General features: G+C 56.9%; 1 protein-coding gene across 1 annotated transcript in view; it reads left to right on the top strand.

Annotated features, from left to right (window-relative positions):
• The window catches only part of FAM46C (family with sequence similarity 46, member C), a 16,505-nt gene extending 1,170 nt beyond the window's left edge, over positions 1–15,335 (top strand). The window contains exon 2 of the mRNA XM_004689598.2: positions 13,474–15,335. Within this exon, the coding sequence (XP_004689655.1) occupies positions 13,498–14,673 (1,176 nt within the window). The 5' untranslated portion in view covers positions 13,474–13,497 and the 3' untranslated portion in view covers positions 14,674–15,335. The remainder of the gene's footprint in view (positions 1–13,473) is intronic.
• The last annotated feature ends 1,458 nt before the right edge of the window (positions 15,336–16,793 follow it).

The raw sequence follows: 16,793 nt of genomic DNA, 5'->3' as shown, positions 1-16,793 counted from the left end.
CCCAGCACCGCGGAGCTGGGAGGCTTCTGGAGTTCTTGCCTGCAGTAGGGACCTGCTTTGAACTTGGTTTCATTTCTGGGGGTTTAACATGCAAAGTGCCTAAAGTGAACTTGCCTTAGGGTTTATAAAGCCCAAGCCATAGTTTGTGTGGTGGTGCAGTTAGTTTCAGGGTATTAGGTAGGTGGGTTTGGAACCAGAGCCACCCCAGGAAATAAAGTTAAGATGATTAAATCCTGCTAAAGGAGACTCCTGGCTTGGCGCAGTGGTGCTGGGGCGGGGAGGGAAGGGGGCGGTGGCCACCTTTGGCTACACTAACCATTCCAGTGAGTAACTTGGCCAGGAAGCCAGCCAGGCAGCCTCGGAGGGTACAAGAGCCCTTACCAAGAATCGCTTGTGCCTTCAGTCCCCAGGGGGGTTCCCAGGGAGCCAACCGGCAGGAAACCCTGCATCTGGAGGGGCCTGGGCACTCAAGAGCATGCTGACTTTTCTCTTCGCTTTCAGGGGAGCAGTCTGAGCGTGACCAGCAGTGGGTCTGTCCTTTGACATTCTTGTTTGTGAAGATGGAAAACTTAATATCTCTGGAGTCAAGCTTGTACTTGAGCTAACTGAAACCTTGTATCCTAAGGTATTCCCATATCTTTAGAATGCATTTATTCTCAATAAGGAGTTTCTACAAAGCAGATTTTGGTATATTGCATGGCATTGCTCCAGTGGCTGGGGAGAGAATTCCATAACACCAAACTGGGAAAAAAAAAAAGTTTTATTCTGGTAGGAGGCTGCAAAACTTGCCATAACAAAGTCCCTGACTCCTGAATGACAGCTGTGAGTGTGCACAGAGCTGACAACAGCTACCTTGTTTCCAGACATGAAGTTGGGGTACTTTGGAAGGGCAGGATTTGGCCCGCCGCCTGGTGTGAGAGTGAGGTGATTTCGTTGAGCACCACAGACTCTGCCTGACTTTCCTCCTGCACCCCCAACCTGAGTTGGGGGAGCACCTCCACCTCCGGAGGCCCCACACTGAGCCCCCATCCCTGTGTTCAAGGCCAGGGCAGTGCTACCCGCCAGAACAGAGAGGTCTCCGTCCTTCTGGAAGGCCAGGGAACACAGGGCAATAAAGATAACTCAGGCCAGACCGTAGCGCCTTGTTCTCACAGCCGTGACTGGACTCACTGGATAAGAGAAAACATTTTCTCCTCCAGCTGTTCGATGAGTAGTACCTTGTGCTGGGCACACCCTCCCCCACAGGCTGGGCACCTGCTTGGGGCCAGCCCTGGGCACACACAGCTCTCGGTGCTGAGAAGTTGAATAGTTTCTTGAGTCGACTTAAACAGGTGTTGGGTTGCGCTTGGGATTCGCTGGGCTCCGGACCATTTACCTTGTGGGCATATGTATGTTGGGGGGCCGCGGAGGAGCTGGGTAGAGCCTGAGCTTACAGGGGAGCAAGCCTGCTCTTTTTGTGCGTTGGGAGATAAACGCGGCTCTGTAGGAAAATGCTTCTTCCATCTGTGTTGCGACTGCTTGCCACTCAGGTGTGATAGCACCTTGGTGTGAGCGGCCTTGTGATGGAGCAGGCCCCTGTGAGGCTGAAGAAATGTCCGCAGATTTTGGCCCCGCTGGGTCCAGTGTGCTGATCTCTTTGGGTGCCTCTGGGGCTGCTGGTTTTGAACTTTTCTTCATCCTTTTGCTAACTCTGTAGGGAAACTTACACTTGGCACCTCAGAGGGCCCCAGGGAGCATCTTTGTCTAAACCCAACCCTGTAAGGAAAGCTTGTAGGTTGTTCAGGATGAATAGATTTTGTACAGCTGGGCCCTGTCTCCTATTCTCGAACTGTTTGCAGAACTTCTTGGAATAACAGGAAAAAACGAATATGAAGAAATAATTGCTGCTCTTAAGCAATTCTCGTGCGGGGTGTTTTTCAGGCTCGGGCCTTTGGGAGTCTTGGTCATTGAACTGGGCAGTGTTTGTTTCTTGGACAGTGCTGATTAGTGTCAGTGAGCAGTTAAGTGCTTCCTAGCTGGCGGCCGGTGCCAGGGGCTGGTGTGGGCGGCAGGGTAGTGCTCTGGATGCCGAGGAGGTGCAGGGAGCCCCACAGTGCACTCGGGGTACTCTGCTGTCACCCCTGGCCTGTCAGCCCCAGGCAGGCAGGGGTGCAGCCCTCCCCCCCCCCCAGGCCTAGAGCAGAACCTGGCATGCAGGAGAACCTGGCATCCCTTTCCTTTGGGATGCAGAGCCCGCTGGCACGCCGTGGCTGCCCTCCTCTCCAGGGAGGCCCCCTTGAAGCAGGTGGTGTTCTGCTGGCCCAAGCGCTGGGCTTTTGCATCCGAAGGGTTTAAGCTGGAGCCTGCCCACTGCCCTGCTCCTGGTCTCCCAGCTCACACTCCTCCCGTTAACTCTTTCCTCCCACACAAGTGGAATCAGAATCTCCAGGCAGGGCAGTCTCTGGGTCCTTTAAGTGGAAGCCTCACCGGTTTGGAAGAAGCACTGATTAGCCCACAGCTGAGGCTGCTTAGCTGAGCCGCGCGGCTCCCTCCCTCCACCCCAGCCAGCCTCTCACTGGGTTGCTAGTTTTGCTGATTCTCCCCCTCCTAGTTTCCTCTTTCCCTCACCCCCAGTGCAGCTGACAGTGGCCTGCTTTGTGCCCTGTGCAAGGCAACTCCATGAGAGTGGCCTGAGCGTGGTCTGGTGGTCTCTGGTCAGCTCTGTGCCCCATGCACCCCAGATGCCAGCTCAGGCACTCCCGGGAGCCCCCCGCCTTCTAGCAGCTGGGTTCCTTGATGAGACCTGCACCCCGCTGGCCTGCTGGCCCACTGGCCCTTGACCCTCCTGGCTGAGTCAGATATCTGGAAGTGATATTCCCCTTTCCCGCTCTCAGTCCAGCTTTGGGCTCTTTCTGGAGGCTTTCGACCCTGCTGAGGATGGTCTCCCCAGTCTGCTCCTCAGTCCTGCCTTGCACTATATTTTCTGGTTTGAAAACTCTTTTCTTTAACTGGATGAGCACCTAAGCCCCAAACCCATCACCAGATTGACTTCCTGTCGCATGTTTTGGGAATTGTCCGTGAATCTCCAGCCCCCTTTCCCCTTGCCATGATTCTGCTACTGCTCCTTGCCCACCCCCATGAAGGCAGAAGAGGGGGTGAGAGGGGGTGACCCTCCCCCTTACTGCCCTGTCTGCCCTTAAGGGCAAGCACGCCCTCTGTGCTCATGACCTGGCCTGTCAGGGTGCCGGGCCCCCGGGCAGCAGCTGACTCATGGAGGGCGGGCGGGCTGGGCCCTGGGGGGGACCGTGCAGTGGAGACTGAGGGGAGAGACCGGCCCAGGCCAGAGCTGCGCTCCAGTCTGGGCAGAGCTGCACCTGTCAGGCTCCCGTTTCTTGTCATGAACATAAGAGGCCAACACTGCCCAGCAGAAACCTGGCGAGAAACCCCATCAGCAGTGGCTGGGGAGGCCAAGCAGCAGGTGGAAGGAGCTTGGGCGATAGCCCATCCTAGGCAGTATCAGTGTGTACCGGCACAGACCCACGCGTGAGGTGTTTTCCTTGGAGGCCTGGAAGTCACGTGCGGGCTTGCTGTTCACGGCCCATCAAAGGGCTGAAAGCCACACGACGCTCATGGCCGCGTGTGGGCCGTGTGGGCCCAGCCCAGCTGCAGCTGCTCCCACTTGATTCTGCTGTGGAGCAAGGGCCGGCAGCACACCACACCGCTGGGCCGCGCTGAGCTGGGACAGAAGGGGCAGCGAGCTGGGCTTTGGGTTCTCCTCCCCGCGCATGCAGGCTCTCGGGACGCTCGGAAGGTGGCGCGTGCCCAGCTCTGCCAGAGCGGAGGAAAGCCGGCCTTGCGGCGGAGCACGGAGGTCGGTGCCCAGTTCCGTGCCCCTTTGTTTTCTTGTAGCTTCTGAGAGACTAATCATAAGGCATCAGGATTTCACAGAATTTGCAGATAAACATCTGAGCCAGAAACTGGGTGGACTCCAGTTTATCAGCAAATTACAGATTAAAAACGGAATGAAAGTGCAAGAGGAAAAACCTTGCAAGTAAAAGGTGGCGGAGGTTCTTCACCCCCCGCGCCCACTGGGAGCGAGCTGAGCGCCAGTCAGCCTGGCGCGCTGCAGTTCTGGCTTGTGCCTCTCATTCCTCACCAGTGGTGCAGCTGGTGCAGAAATCACCCTGGTCCTGGGCCTCCTTGGTCCCACCCCTGGTCCCAGGTCTCTGGCCTCACTCAATCCCACTCCCCGTTGTCAGGGGAGTTGTTGGTGCCTTCGCGTGAGTGTTAACCCCGGGGGCAGGGGCGGTTCTGTGCCACACTGGGCCCGTGGGCGTGGGAGCCAGCAGCGTGGGCGGGCATGGGCGAGCGTGGGCGAGCATGGGCGAGCGTGGGCGAGCATGGGCGAGCGTGTCCGTCTCAAGCGGGGTCAGGGCTGTGTTCCTGCAACCAGCAGCTGCCGGTCTCCTCCCCAGTGAGGACCTCTGCTGCTGGCTCCCAGGCGGGAACTCTGACTGAGGCTCGCGCTGGGCAGTGACAGCTGTTGGAAGCCCCCATCTGGAGAGCCGCTGTGGACACCCTGGGAAAGCCTGGAGGCGCTTAGTGTGTACCCCGGGACTTTATTTACGTGAGCTTGTCCGCCTTTGCAGCAAAACATCTCCTGTCCTATTTTCTTGGTCTAGTTAATCTGCAGAACTGGAGCCTGGGGACCTCTTTAAATGCGCACAGACTGGTGACATGTCTGATGTAGACATTCAGTGAGGGGAGCAGGGTGCTGAGTTGCAGCCGGGATTATTTCCAGTTCATGTTGCATGTGCAACAGTCACCGCGCCTCAGGGCCTCCCTGGTGGCCTAGGGGGTGAGTCTCGGTGCCATCACCAGCCTGACCTGGATCCCGGCCAGGGAGGGACCCCCAGGGCGCAGCAGCCCCCTCCTGTCTCCCCGCTGTCCCCTCGGCAGTGGGTTTCAGTCAGCCTGCCTGTTCTGCTCCCCGCTCTGTCTCTGAATCCTCTCACCCCCCAAGCCTCTGCTGTGTACCCCGTTCTTCCATGAGAAAAAACCCAGCCATTTAAAAATAAAGGGTGTTCTGGGAGAACCAAGCACCAGCTGCTGAGCTCACACCTCGGGGTGCCGCTGCTCGAGCGCTTCCGGGCCACCCCTGCACGTGAGCGCTGTCTGTGCCTCCTCTGATAGCCAGCCAGTGTTTTCTTTCTGCTGGGTGGTGTTTTGCAGCCAAAGCTTTCGTCCACCCCTCGGTGTTATCTCTCGGCCACACTTGCTGAAGCGTCCTGTTTTGAAATACAACACGGGCGAGCCCTGGGGGGTGTCTGGGGGTTGTCTGCAGAGAGCGCTCCCTCCCTGCCAGCCCTGCAGACCCTGTGAGGTGGCCTCGGGGAGAAGTGGGCCTTGGCGAGGGCCCTGGGGCCCCCAGACGCCTGGCGCAAAGCCCGTTCAGCTTCGGGCCAGGACGCTCTTCCTTTGGCTGGGGCAGCACCCCAGTTTCGTGGGAATCTAACCAAATTTCTTGACTCTTGTAAATACGGGTGTTAAATGACGGGAAGGAGGCTGATAACCCTGAGAAAACAGACTGAGGCCTCCGGTTGAAGGGGCTCCGGCTGGCGGTGAGAAAAGGCCATCTGTGGGGCCAGGGTGCCCGCTGTGGAGTGTCTCGGGCGGGGGCAGCAGCCTGGCATTCTGTCAGGCTGCTGGGGGTGGGGGCGCGTCTGCTTGGGTAACTAGAAAACTAACTCCTCGGAAAAGGTGAGCGCAGAGTATGGATTGTCCCTTGTGAAAAGTAAGGCGTTTTATCGGAGCCCGTGGCCCTGGCTTGTCCCCTGACCCCAAGACGCCTTCCAGGCACGTGCCACACAGGTGCGGGCCTCGGTTTTCTGTAGCTGCTCAGTGTGCTTGGGTTGTGGGAGTCTCTGGAGAGCCCCTTCCCCCTGCTTTGGGGGTGAGGGGCTGGAAGCCAGCAGACAAAAGGCTCCCTCAGGCTGTCCCCCAGGTCCTAGATAACTCCTGGCCTTCGCTCCCCATCGGAATTCAAGGCGTCGGGGAGGGCTCTCCAGAAGGCCAAGTCCACCTTGACCCTGGATTGCTCCTTTCCGCTCACTTATCTGACGCTGCGTACGTGGAGCCCAGGACCACCCCAGGAGCCCCGCTCTCCTGAGAGCGAAAGCTCAGCGCTCGGGCTAGGTGCAGGTGGGGCGCGTGGCAGGTGTGCAGGCTGAGGCTCACCCGCACGCCTCGGCCGGTCTATTCCAGGCGGTTTCTGTTCTCAGTTCTGTCTCAGTGCTCCTGCAGGGCCAGCTGGGACCTCCCCCCGCGCCCTCCGTCACTCTTACACATTTTACCTGCCTTCTCCCTCGTCTCCAACCGGGTTATCTGTTTTTGGCATCTGATCGAGTTGTCCTCTTGCCTGCAGGGAGTGTCCTGTTCCCTGCCTTATCGCAGATGGGCACCCCGGCTCTGGGCAGCAGTGCGAGTCCAGGGCCCTTCCCCTGCCCTGCGAGCAGAGCGCTGTGGCCAGGGCCTCGCTCAGGGCCGGCCGCCTGTCATGTCACCCTGGTGCCGTTAGCGTTTCCTCTCCATGCTCTCTGCACTCCTGGCTTGCCCTGTGGCCTGGCAGCTCTGGGGTCACCCCTACCTTTTGGCCCGGCCAGCATCCTGGGGCTCCCTCAGAAGCTGGGCTCCGGGCCGCTACCTCTAAGTGTTGTCTCTTAACAGCATTTCTGTACTCAATTGCCTTCAATTCCAGTGGCTCCAGCCAGGCTGAGTATACACCCTGACACCTCTGCGGACTTGGGGGTCCGGGAGTGGTCAGTGGCTCCGTGTGAGCCCGCCCGCACGAAAGGCTGCTGTTCTTGGCGCTGGCCGTCCGGCCCCACACGCACATCTAGCTGGCTGCTTTCCCACCGTTCTACAAAAATCCCTCATGCTCTTCTCACCTTTCCTTCCTTGTATTCCCCGTCCTCCCAACAGCCACCTGAGCGGTGCTGGACCTCAAAGCCTTCCTCCCGCCTGCACCCGGGCCAGAGCGCCCCACGGCCCGGGAAGCTCCTTCTGCCCGCGTCAGCCTCGGGCGCAGAGCGGCCTTGCAATGGCGCAGTTCTCGAAGCTCTGCTGCCCCTTTCCTGCCCGGGACGGGAGGGCACAGGGCCTGTGTGGGGCTCCGGTGGGGGGGGCCCCAAAGAAAGAGCTGCTGGTGCTGCCTGGCGGCCCACTGGGGGCATGGCAAGTGGTTTGGGGGCTGCTCTCAGGGAAGCTGGCTAACATGGAGTCATTACACCGGTGTCCCCTGGCTCTGCCCGGGGCTAAAGAGCACCTGGCAAGCCCAGTGCCCATCAGTACCTGCGGGAGCTTCTGAGTGAAGAGTAAAGTGAACCCCGTGGGAAAAGGATGTGGGAAGGATTAGTAAGAGGTTTGCTGTGAAACAGCCCCACTCTGCTGCCACTCTGAGGCGCCCCGGCCACCTGAGTGCCCTCACGGCCAGCACTGACCGTCCTCTGCCTCCCCGGCGGGCAGGAGGGCCGACCAGCCCGAGGTCTGCCATCTTCAGCACAGGGTCAGGCGCGGGGCCGCGGCCCCATGGTCAACTAGATGGCTTCTCCTGCTGGGGCGGGGCCAGTAAGACCTGAGGGAGGGCCCCTGGGGGGCAGGGCCCGACGCGACTTTGCCCAAGGGTTAGTCGAGGCCCTGGGGCCTGTCCACTGAATGTTTTCTGATCCTTACTCCGTAGTTTGTGGAGAGGGAATGTGGGCTTCTTCAGAGTGCTGGGTCGCCGCCGGGAGCTGCCGCCAGCTGCCCCTCCTTTCGCAGGTGAAACACAGGTGTTTCTCAGCCACGGGGCAGGCTGTGCCGAGCAACTCGCCAGTCTCTCAAACCCCGCTTTTGTGAGCGGGGCGGTCGCCGCTTTTCCTAACGTCTCAGGTTGTCCGTGGGGAGGGGACAGTGTGGAAGAGGGCAGTCACGGCGCGTGGGGCCCTCGGCCAGGGCCACGTCCGCCCCAACCTGGAGCTGTCTCCAGGCCTGTCCGTGCGGTGACTGGGCCTCTGGCCCTGCGCTAGACAGTGTTGCTAGAAGAGCCCACTTCTGGTTAACGCCCAGCACGAGGGCAAGGGAGCTTGTCCGGCAGCGCTGGCCTGTGCGGGGTTCCTGTGTGTGCTTCAGCCCACAGCGGGGTCAGAGGAAGCGGCGAGGCCCAGCTCTCTGGGTGGACGAGGACTCCACAACAGAGCTCCCTGGGGCCGCGGCATCTCCGTGAAACCCCTGGTCGGTAGCTCTAGGGCTTTGTGTTCGCTTGCTCAGACTGAAATCGCTAACTTCCGGGACGTGCGTCTCCACGTCCTCCTCAGATGCATCACTGCGCGCACACCAGGCCCCGGGAGGAATCCGTGCTGACTTGGCCTGAGCTCGATGGTAGCCGAGAAGTAGCATTATGCGCTCAGCACGTCACGCCTCCTTGTTTCTGGGGTCTAGAGACGCTATGAAGAGCGCTAGGAGCTGCTTCCCTCGGCCTGGTGCGCCTTTGGGTCTTCCGGTGCCAGGTGTGCTTGCTTTCCTGCGTGACTCCTGACCGCGGCTGCAGGCAGGTGACAGGAGAAAGGCAACCGGGTAGCTGAGGTCATTGTTTGTCATGAGTCAAACTTTTCAGAACAGTAAGTTGCTGGAGCCAGGTGGGTGATGCAGTGACCTTCCCTCGTAAAAAGACGCGTCCGTTTTCAAGCTGGTGAGAAAATTATGGTTCTCACCTTTCCCGATTTCCACTGTGCAAAATACCATGCATCTGCTTCTCGGACAGTGAAAGGAAAACCAGGTATTCTAGTTGCAGTTCACCAGGCTTCAAGTTAATTATTTTCTAGTCACTATTTTGTTAATTCTGTTCATTCTGCTAATGAGGATCAGCCCTTAACCAGGGCTGTTCGCGACTTGAGAATGTGCATTTCACGGGACTGGTTCATGTGGGGTTAGGTCAGTGTGGAGTCAAGTGGTTCATTAGAACTGAAACTGTCACACTAAGTTCTGGTGTTATCTAAACACCGCGGGCCTGGGACTTGGGTTTATTCTAGTCATACCGATGTTTGTCTAAGAAACTCAGAGGTACTTTGGTGTTTGAAATTGTTTGGCTGGGTGAGGGGAAAAAAGACTCTTTCCAGTAGGCAGCAATAAATAACTTAATTTGGACTCTTCTTGTGAGCTTCGCCCTGAATTTCAGTCTTCAATAAGTGAAGCTCTTCTAGTTATGTTACATTGGGAGAATTGGAAGAAACTCCCTCTGGTCTGTATTTGCTGTCTCTCTCTTTTTTTTTTTTTTTTTAAAGATTTATTTATTTGTGCATACAGAACTGGGGTACAGGCCAGAGGCTCAGGGGCGGCGAGAGGCTTCACCAGAGACAGAGTGGGGAGCAGAACAGGCAGATCGACGAAGTACACTGCTGAGGGGAGCAGCGGGCGGGTCAGGAGAGGTCTGCCGCGCCCTGTGGTCACCTGCGGGGCAGGCGGGGATTGAACTCATGCGGAAGCGGCTTTAGATTCTCAGTGTTGTGCTTTAACCCGCTGCGCCACCAGGGAGGGCCGTATTTGCTATCTCTTATGCTGCCTTTCTGTAGACTGCCCTCCCACCCCATCAGTCAGTCATTCATGTGTCTGAAAAAGTGAACACGGAAGATGCCAAACACAGGCACCTTGAGTCCTTTTCAAAAAGTGTTTATTCTATTTATTAGGTGGCTGCAGCTGCAGCGACCAGTGAACAAAACCGTGCTATGAGGTAGCTGTCAGATGTCTGAGACGAGAAATATCCTTCCTTAAAGCCACACACACGCAATGAAAGCATTTTTGGGTGACATTTGAACAGGACAAGATGAGATGGCTTATCTCACTATTTAAAAGCTTTGTAGCTAAGTTATGGACATCTCCTATCAGTACCTAAGTACACTGCAAGTTACACTAAGGGAGAAGCGTTCCCCTCCAGCCCCCTCCCGGTGGGGCCTTATTCTACAGGCAGGAAATAAGGAGTAAGTTCCCTTGTGCCTCCAGAGGTTGCGTTTGGTGTTGCCTGCTTGCGAGTCCTTGCAGTGCTTTTGTGGTTGTGTAAGCTCAGGCTTGCACTTTCCCACACACGGCATGGCACTTCCTTTTTGGCGAATAAACCCTGGCTGGCACGTCGCGCTCATGAACCCCGAGCTGACACTGTTCTTTCGGACAACAGCGTGGACAGTTTTGAATATGTGAACCGAGTCGTTAAACATCTCCCAGCGGTGAACACGCACAGTTCTGCAAACGGCGTTTCAGCAGATGCCTTTGTGCTTCCCCGCGGGCAGTGCGGACAGGGCCCAAGGGAGGGGTCCTGGAGCTGGAACTGCCCCACCGAGGGAGACAGCCGCTGAAATGGAGAGTCCCACACTCTCCTCAGAGAGAACCCGAGGGGTGACGGACGGCGTCTGCGTCCCGCCTGCCAGGCTTTTTGATGCTCCTCAGTGCCCCGGGAGGCACAGAGGACACATTGACGTTTAACTTGCACACCCCTTCAGGCAAGGTTGACCACGGGCTGCCTCTGAGTCTCTGTTCACGCCCTTTGTCCCTTCTACTGGGGGTCTAATATTTCTGATTTGCAGCGGCTTCTTATTCATTAGGGAAATGAATGCTTTGCCCGGTATCCCAAATACTTGCCTCATTTTGCCTTTTGACTTCTTTCTGGTGTTTTCACTCTGTAGACACTTGTCCTGTAGGGACATACACCATGTTTTGGTGCGTTTGCGGTGTATATAATGCAGAAAGGACTAGCTATTCTCTCTAAGCAAATGCCTATTCCATTTTGTCCCTAATACTCTGGGGATTTCCTTCTTTTACATTTCAGTCCTTGATGCACCCAATCTAGGTCTCAGTTTGGAAGGAGGAACAACCTTTATTTATAAAAATCTAGATATCTAGATGTTTCAGGTTGTTTTCTCTTTCAACTCTTTATATGTAACTAAATCCCATTATGCATTGGATTTTATTTCAAGGCTTAATTCTGTTCACCTACTTGTCTGTTTCCACTAGTTTGTCTTGTTTCAATATTGTGGCTTCCAGCTTCTCTTGCCGCTGTGGTACACACCCCCTTTGGGCCGTAACTTCTGACTATTCCTGCTCTTCCTCCCATATAAACCTTACAAACCCTCAGTCTACAACAGACTCTCTTGGGAGCCTAGCACAAGCTCACAGATTTAAAAAATACATAGGAGCATTCACCTTCTCGGGGTACGTGGCTCCCACCCCACCCCCAGGGGAAGGGCCAGTCGCTCACTGGCCACGGCAGATCGTCCTGTGATGCTCAGAGTTGCGAGAGTTGAGGTGGGAGTAGCCCTGACCGCCACCTGAGTGGGGCGGTGTGTGTGTGTGTGCTTCTTTTTAACAACTCCTTGGGGAAAAGAAAGCATCAAGGCCATTCCTACTGTAGATCTCTAGCATGACTGAGGTTCTGGAAATGACTCAGAACTATAGTTCCGCCATCCCACGTGTTGAGCGACTTGCTGTGACTTCTCCTACCCGTATCACAAAAATGAACCTTGTAGGCACAAGGACAGTGTAGGCCCCTTGTGGGCACAACGACACGTGGCCAAGCAAGTTGTGTTTCCATAGGAAGCACGCACAGCTGGCAGGAGCCTGCGCCTGCCGTCCCAGGCGGGCCAGCGCTGCTCATAGCTCCACCCGTGGCTCTCTGGCTCTGTCTGAACTCCCTGCACGGTGCCCTGTGGAACAGGCACAAGTGGCCTGCTGGTAGGTCATCAGAGGGGCCCTGAGAACTGCGTGTACATGGCGCTCATCAGAAAGGCACTGTCCTTTCCCAGGTCTGGCTGGGAGCCCAGCGCCAGGCCCCAGAAGCACCTGGGCGGTCATGGCAGGTTCTGCTTGCTCCCCTGGGCCTCAGGGTGCTTTGGTAGGGTGATTACGGCAACCCAGGGCTTTTTAATGCTGCCCAAACAGGTCTGCAGGGAACTTTCTTTACCTTCCCTTCCCCTTGACAAGTATTTTTCTGGAGCAGTCAGAGGAAGCTTCATCCCCAGATTAGTCCTCTAGAGCTGTCTTGGCCATGCAATGTCCCTCCCAATCATCAGCAACGCAAACAGACCCTCACGTACACCTTCAAGGGACGTGTGATCCAGATGAGTTGGGATTGCTGGCCTGGACAGCAGGCCAGGCCTCGTGCATGCAGCCACCTTCCCTCGGCCTGCGGGACTTTTCCTGGCCCAGTTCCCCTCCTGACGAGGGATGCCCCTGTGGCTTCCCGGCCACCCCAGCCAAGTGGAGTCCTCTTGCCTGCCAGGTCTGGCCTTGTCTTGCCAAGTTGTGCCCAGTGGCGTCTCCTACTGAGAACCCACCACCCAGTTACTCTCAGCTGTGTAGGTCAAACCCAGGATTCCTGGCTTCGTTTCTAGAGCCTGAGACTAGAAATCAGGCTTGGATTTGGGCCAGGAGATCACACACTGGTTATGAGAGAGGGAACCAGAGCCGCGGGGTAGGGGGGGTGGTAGACCTGGGTAGTGCCCAGAAGTGCTGGAGAAGCTATCTGCTTGGGCTGAGGCCCTCGGCCACCACCCTGGGCTTTGCCTCTGCGCTTGCACTCATCCAGCTGATATGTGGATGAGCATCTTGGCTCAAGCATCTTGGCTTTCTAAGAGATCAGCATTTGTTTTTATATTATTCGGATTTCCAGTGACCTTGGGGTTTCTGGTCCAGGCGACATTGCTCTGTTGCTCTGGCTACTCTGCGGGTCAGGCAGCTGGAATAATGTGAGCCTGGACCTTTTCCTCCCAGTACTGAGCGCTGCCTTGATTCTCCTCTGGTGACTGCAAGGTGTCTGTGCTGGGCACACTGCCTGCGGAGTCTGGCTGGGGGGGCCCCCGCCGCAGCTGCCGTGGGGCTGGCCTAACCCTTTGCTCCCCCGGGGAAGTTTCCATTCCGACCAAGCCCTGTCTCACTCCGATAACAGGGTGCCACGCTCCCTGAAATGTCCTTGCTCTGGCCAGAGTCCCGTCCCTCCTCTCGGTGCAGCTGAGCCCAGAGCTGGGGCCGCCTGCCGATGGCGGGAAGGCAGCTGTGGGCACCATCACCCCTCCTCTTAAGATTCAGAGGGAGCCCAGGGCCGTGGAGGCCATTTCTGCCGGAAGGCAAATGACCAAGGCCTGTCGGCCGTTCAAACGCGTGGGCTGCTCGCCCTAGTGAGTCTGTCCACTTCCCTTCTCCCCAGCACGCTCCGCCCCTCCCCTCAGGAGACAAAGGCCAAAATCAAAAACCAACCACTCAAGCAAAAGCCGCACTAGAAGGAATTGTGGACTGGCCAGATCGGGGGAGGAAGCAGCTGCCCGTGCGCCGCCCCCGACTCCACGCAGGCCCCGCCCCCCAGCGTGGCCCGTGGCTTCTGTGGCCGCTCAGTTAGTGTTCAGAGGCGAGCCACGGGCACGCTTGCTGTGTCCCAGCGAGTCCTAACTCTGCCTCTCGCCCCCTGCCTTTCAGTTTCCCTGGAAGAACACCCCCAAGATGGCAGAGGAGAAGAGCGGTGCCCGGGACTGCGTGTCCTTCAGCGTGCTCACCTGGGACCAGGTGAGCCGGCTGCACGAAGTCCTGACCGAGGTCGTTCCCGTCCACGGCCGCGGCAACTTCCCGACCCTGGAGCTCACCCTGAAGGACATCGTCCAGACCGTGCGCGGCCAGCTGGAGGGGGCCGGCATCAAAGTGCGGGACGTGCGGCTGAACGGCTCGGCCGCGGGCCACGTGCTGGTCAAAGACAACGGCCTGGGCTGTAAAGACCTGGACCTGATCTTCCACGTGGCGCTGCCCACGGAGGCGGAGTTTCAGCTGGTCCGAGACGTGGTTCTGTGTTCTCTCTTGAACTTCCTGCCGGAGGGAGTGAGCAAGCTCAAAATCAGCCCGGTCACCCTGAAGGAGGCGTACGTGCAGAAGCTGGTCAAGGTGTGCACGGACAGCGACCGCTGGAGCCTCATCTCGCTCTCCAACAAGCACGGGAGGAACGTGGAGCTCAAGTTCGTCGACTCCATCCGGCGCCAGTTCGAGTTCAGCGTGGACTCCTTCCAGATCATCCTGGACTCGCTGCTCTTCTTCTACGACTGCTCCAGCAGCCCCGTGTCCGAGCACCTGCACCCCACGGTGATCGGGGAGAGCGTGTACGGGGACTTCGACGAAGCCTTCGACCACCTGCAGAACAGACTGATCGCCACCAAGAACCCCGAGGAGATCCGGGGCGGGGGGCTGCTCAAGTACAGCAACCTCCTGGTGCGGGACTTCAGGCCCACCGACCAGGAGGAGATCAAGACCCTGGAGCGCTACATGTGTTCCAGGTTCTTCATCGACTTCCCGGACATATTCGAGCAGCAGCGGAAGCTGGAGACCTACCTTCAGAACCACTTCGCCGAGGAGGAGAAGAGCAAGTACCACTACCTCATGATCCTGCGCAGGGTGGTGAACGAGAGCACCGTGTGCCTCATGGGCCACGAGCGCAGGCAGACCCTGAACCTCATCTCCCTGCTGGCCTTGCGCGTGCTGGCCGAGCAGAACATCATCCCCAACACCGCCAACGTCACCTGTTACTACCAGCCAGCGCCTTACATCAGCGACGGCAACTTCAACAACTACTACGTCGCCCAGCCTCCGGTCACCTACAGCCAGCCCTACCCCACCTGGCTGCCCTGTAACTAACCTCCAGACCCGGGGGTTCCCACAGCGGGCACCCCGATAGGGCGGGCGCTCTCAGGTCGGGGAGCCGCCTTCTAGATGTAGGTGTTTGGCTTTTAAAGGGGAACTCAGCTCTGATTCTGCTTTTCTTTTTCTTCGTGTGCCCATCGGAATGGGTCTACAGTATCTTGTGAGCCAACCCCGAAGGGACCCATTACTAGTGCCACTTTGGAAAATGCTCTAGGAAGTATCACCTGGCCACAGCTTTCCAAGATAGACCCTGTCGTGTCACGTCCCAGGCCTCAGCACAGGGGAGTCTGAGCTCCGCGTAGTCGTCGAGCTGGGGAGACGCTGGAGGCGTTTGAGAAGGACGCAGCACTCTCTTCTCACCGGGCCTGCAGTAAGGCTGTGTTGGCCTTTCCCTGGGTTCTCAGCAATCTTGTGAAATCTGTGCCGACGGGCTATTTTCTTGTATCGATTTTAGGCAGAAAATGGCAAATCCGAGTGTGGGCTTGTGACTTCGTTTTTGGTCAAGGGACTGAATTGCTTATGTTTATTCCCATCAGCAGAGCTGAGACTTTCTTTATCAATACACCAAAGCCAGGAGCTGGAGAACTGAGATCTGGTTGGAAGTGTTTTGTGGTTTTGATGCTGTGCTATCAGGAGGAGTTACGGAAGATCGCTGAGGGAAAAACAAACACACAAAAAAAACCAACTTTTTTTTTTTTTTTTGAAATGTAACTTGAAAACAAAATAAAATGTGGGACATAATGTTAGAGTAGAATTTTGGTGGTGGTGGTGGTGATTATAGGAAACACGAACGTTCAGTTTTTCTCGAAGGAATACTTACTGAATGACACGTCTCCACTCCTTAGCTCATAGCTTGCATTTGCTCTTCCTGAGACTGGACTGTGCCGAGTCTAAGCTCTGCCTGGCATCGGGGGTCTTCCCATGTTTTAATTGGAGACCCGTGGATCACATTCCAAGTAGAACAAGCTGTGTTTCTGGAGTACTTTGGCTGGTTTTTGTTGTTGTTTGTTTCTGTTCTGTGAGTGTTTTTGTTTTCCAGAATGGCGATTTCCTTCTCCAGGTTATCTGACGGCAAGTGAATTCAGGGATTTCAGTGGCACCGGGCGACCTTCGGAGAGGCCCGCTCTCGCGAGCAGAGTTCTTTGGCTCAGAGTTGCTTTAGCAGTGGACCCGCGGGGTCGGGCCTGGCGCTCGGTGGGCCTGGCGTGCACTTTGCGATGATTCATTCTGGTGTGTTTGAGTGAAGAATGAGCTTCCTTACTCTGGTCGGTTTGACCTTACTCGTGTCTGTTCTGCACTTTAGAAGGAAAACAGTGTTAATCTCTAGTCTGAAGCAAACTTAGTAAATGGGGGAGCTCTAGGCCCCCGGTGGCTTCCCAGTAGATATAGTTAAGGGATTTGATAAGGGTTTGAAACTTTCTCTAGGATCTTTTAGAAAGCAGCACTCTCGGGCTTCACGGGCAGAGGAACTCGCGTTCGCCACCCAGCTGGGTTGCTGCAGCAATTTTCTACACCGAGGCCCTGCCTGCTTTACTTTTTCCTGTGGCCATAAGACCCCCAGCCTCGAGGGAGTGCCGGCCCCTGGCTTTCAGCAGCGAACTTCCCTCAGTGCAGACCTAGAGCACAGGAGTGAGTTACCCCTTTCTGGGGCGAGAACCAAATTTGTCCCAGTCCTTGTAACTGACGTCCCACGCAGAGCTGCTGCCCACGTGGGGCATTGTGGGAGGCCCGGCTGGGCTGACCTGCTCCTGCTTGCATTTGAACGCACTGGCTGCCTCAAGGACATTGCTATATGGAGGGGGCCCCGGGATGAAAGGGGTGGCGATGAAGAGTGAATCCCGACTTTGAAAACAACCCGCGTGCTGATCCATGACCTCACGCTGTGTGGTGGTCACAGCGGGGCCGCTTGCGCAAAAGTGACAGGTCTGTTTCACCGAAGCTTTGCAACGCGATGCCACCGCCGGCCAGCCGAGCCCTCGCTCGTGGAAGTCAGTATTGCATCTCCCGAAGCCGCGGAGATCAGGTCGGCGAGGCTCCAGATGACTACAGGATCCGAGCCGCGTCAAACCATTAAATTTGCAGTTTGTCCTTGGAGTTCTCTCTGCTTATTATTA

The sequence above is a fragment of the Condylura cristata genome, unplaced genomic scaffold, assembly GCF_000260355.1.
Source record: "Condylura cristata isolate star-nosed mole 26May11 unplaced genomic scaffold, ConCri1.0 scaffold00026, whole genome shotgun sequence".
Classification (NCBI taxonomy): Eukaryota; Metazoa; Chordata; class Mammalia; order Eulipotyphla; family Talpidae; genus Condylura; species Condylura cristata.
This window is presented reverse-complemented; position numbering and strand designations above follow the sequence as displayed.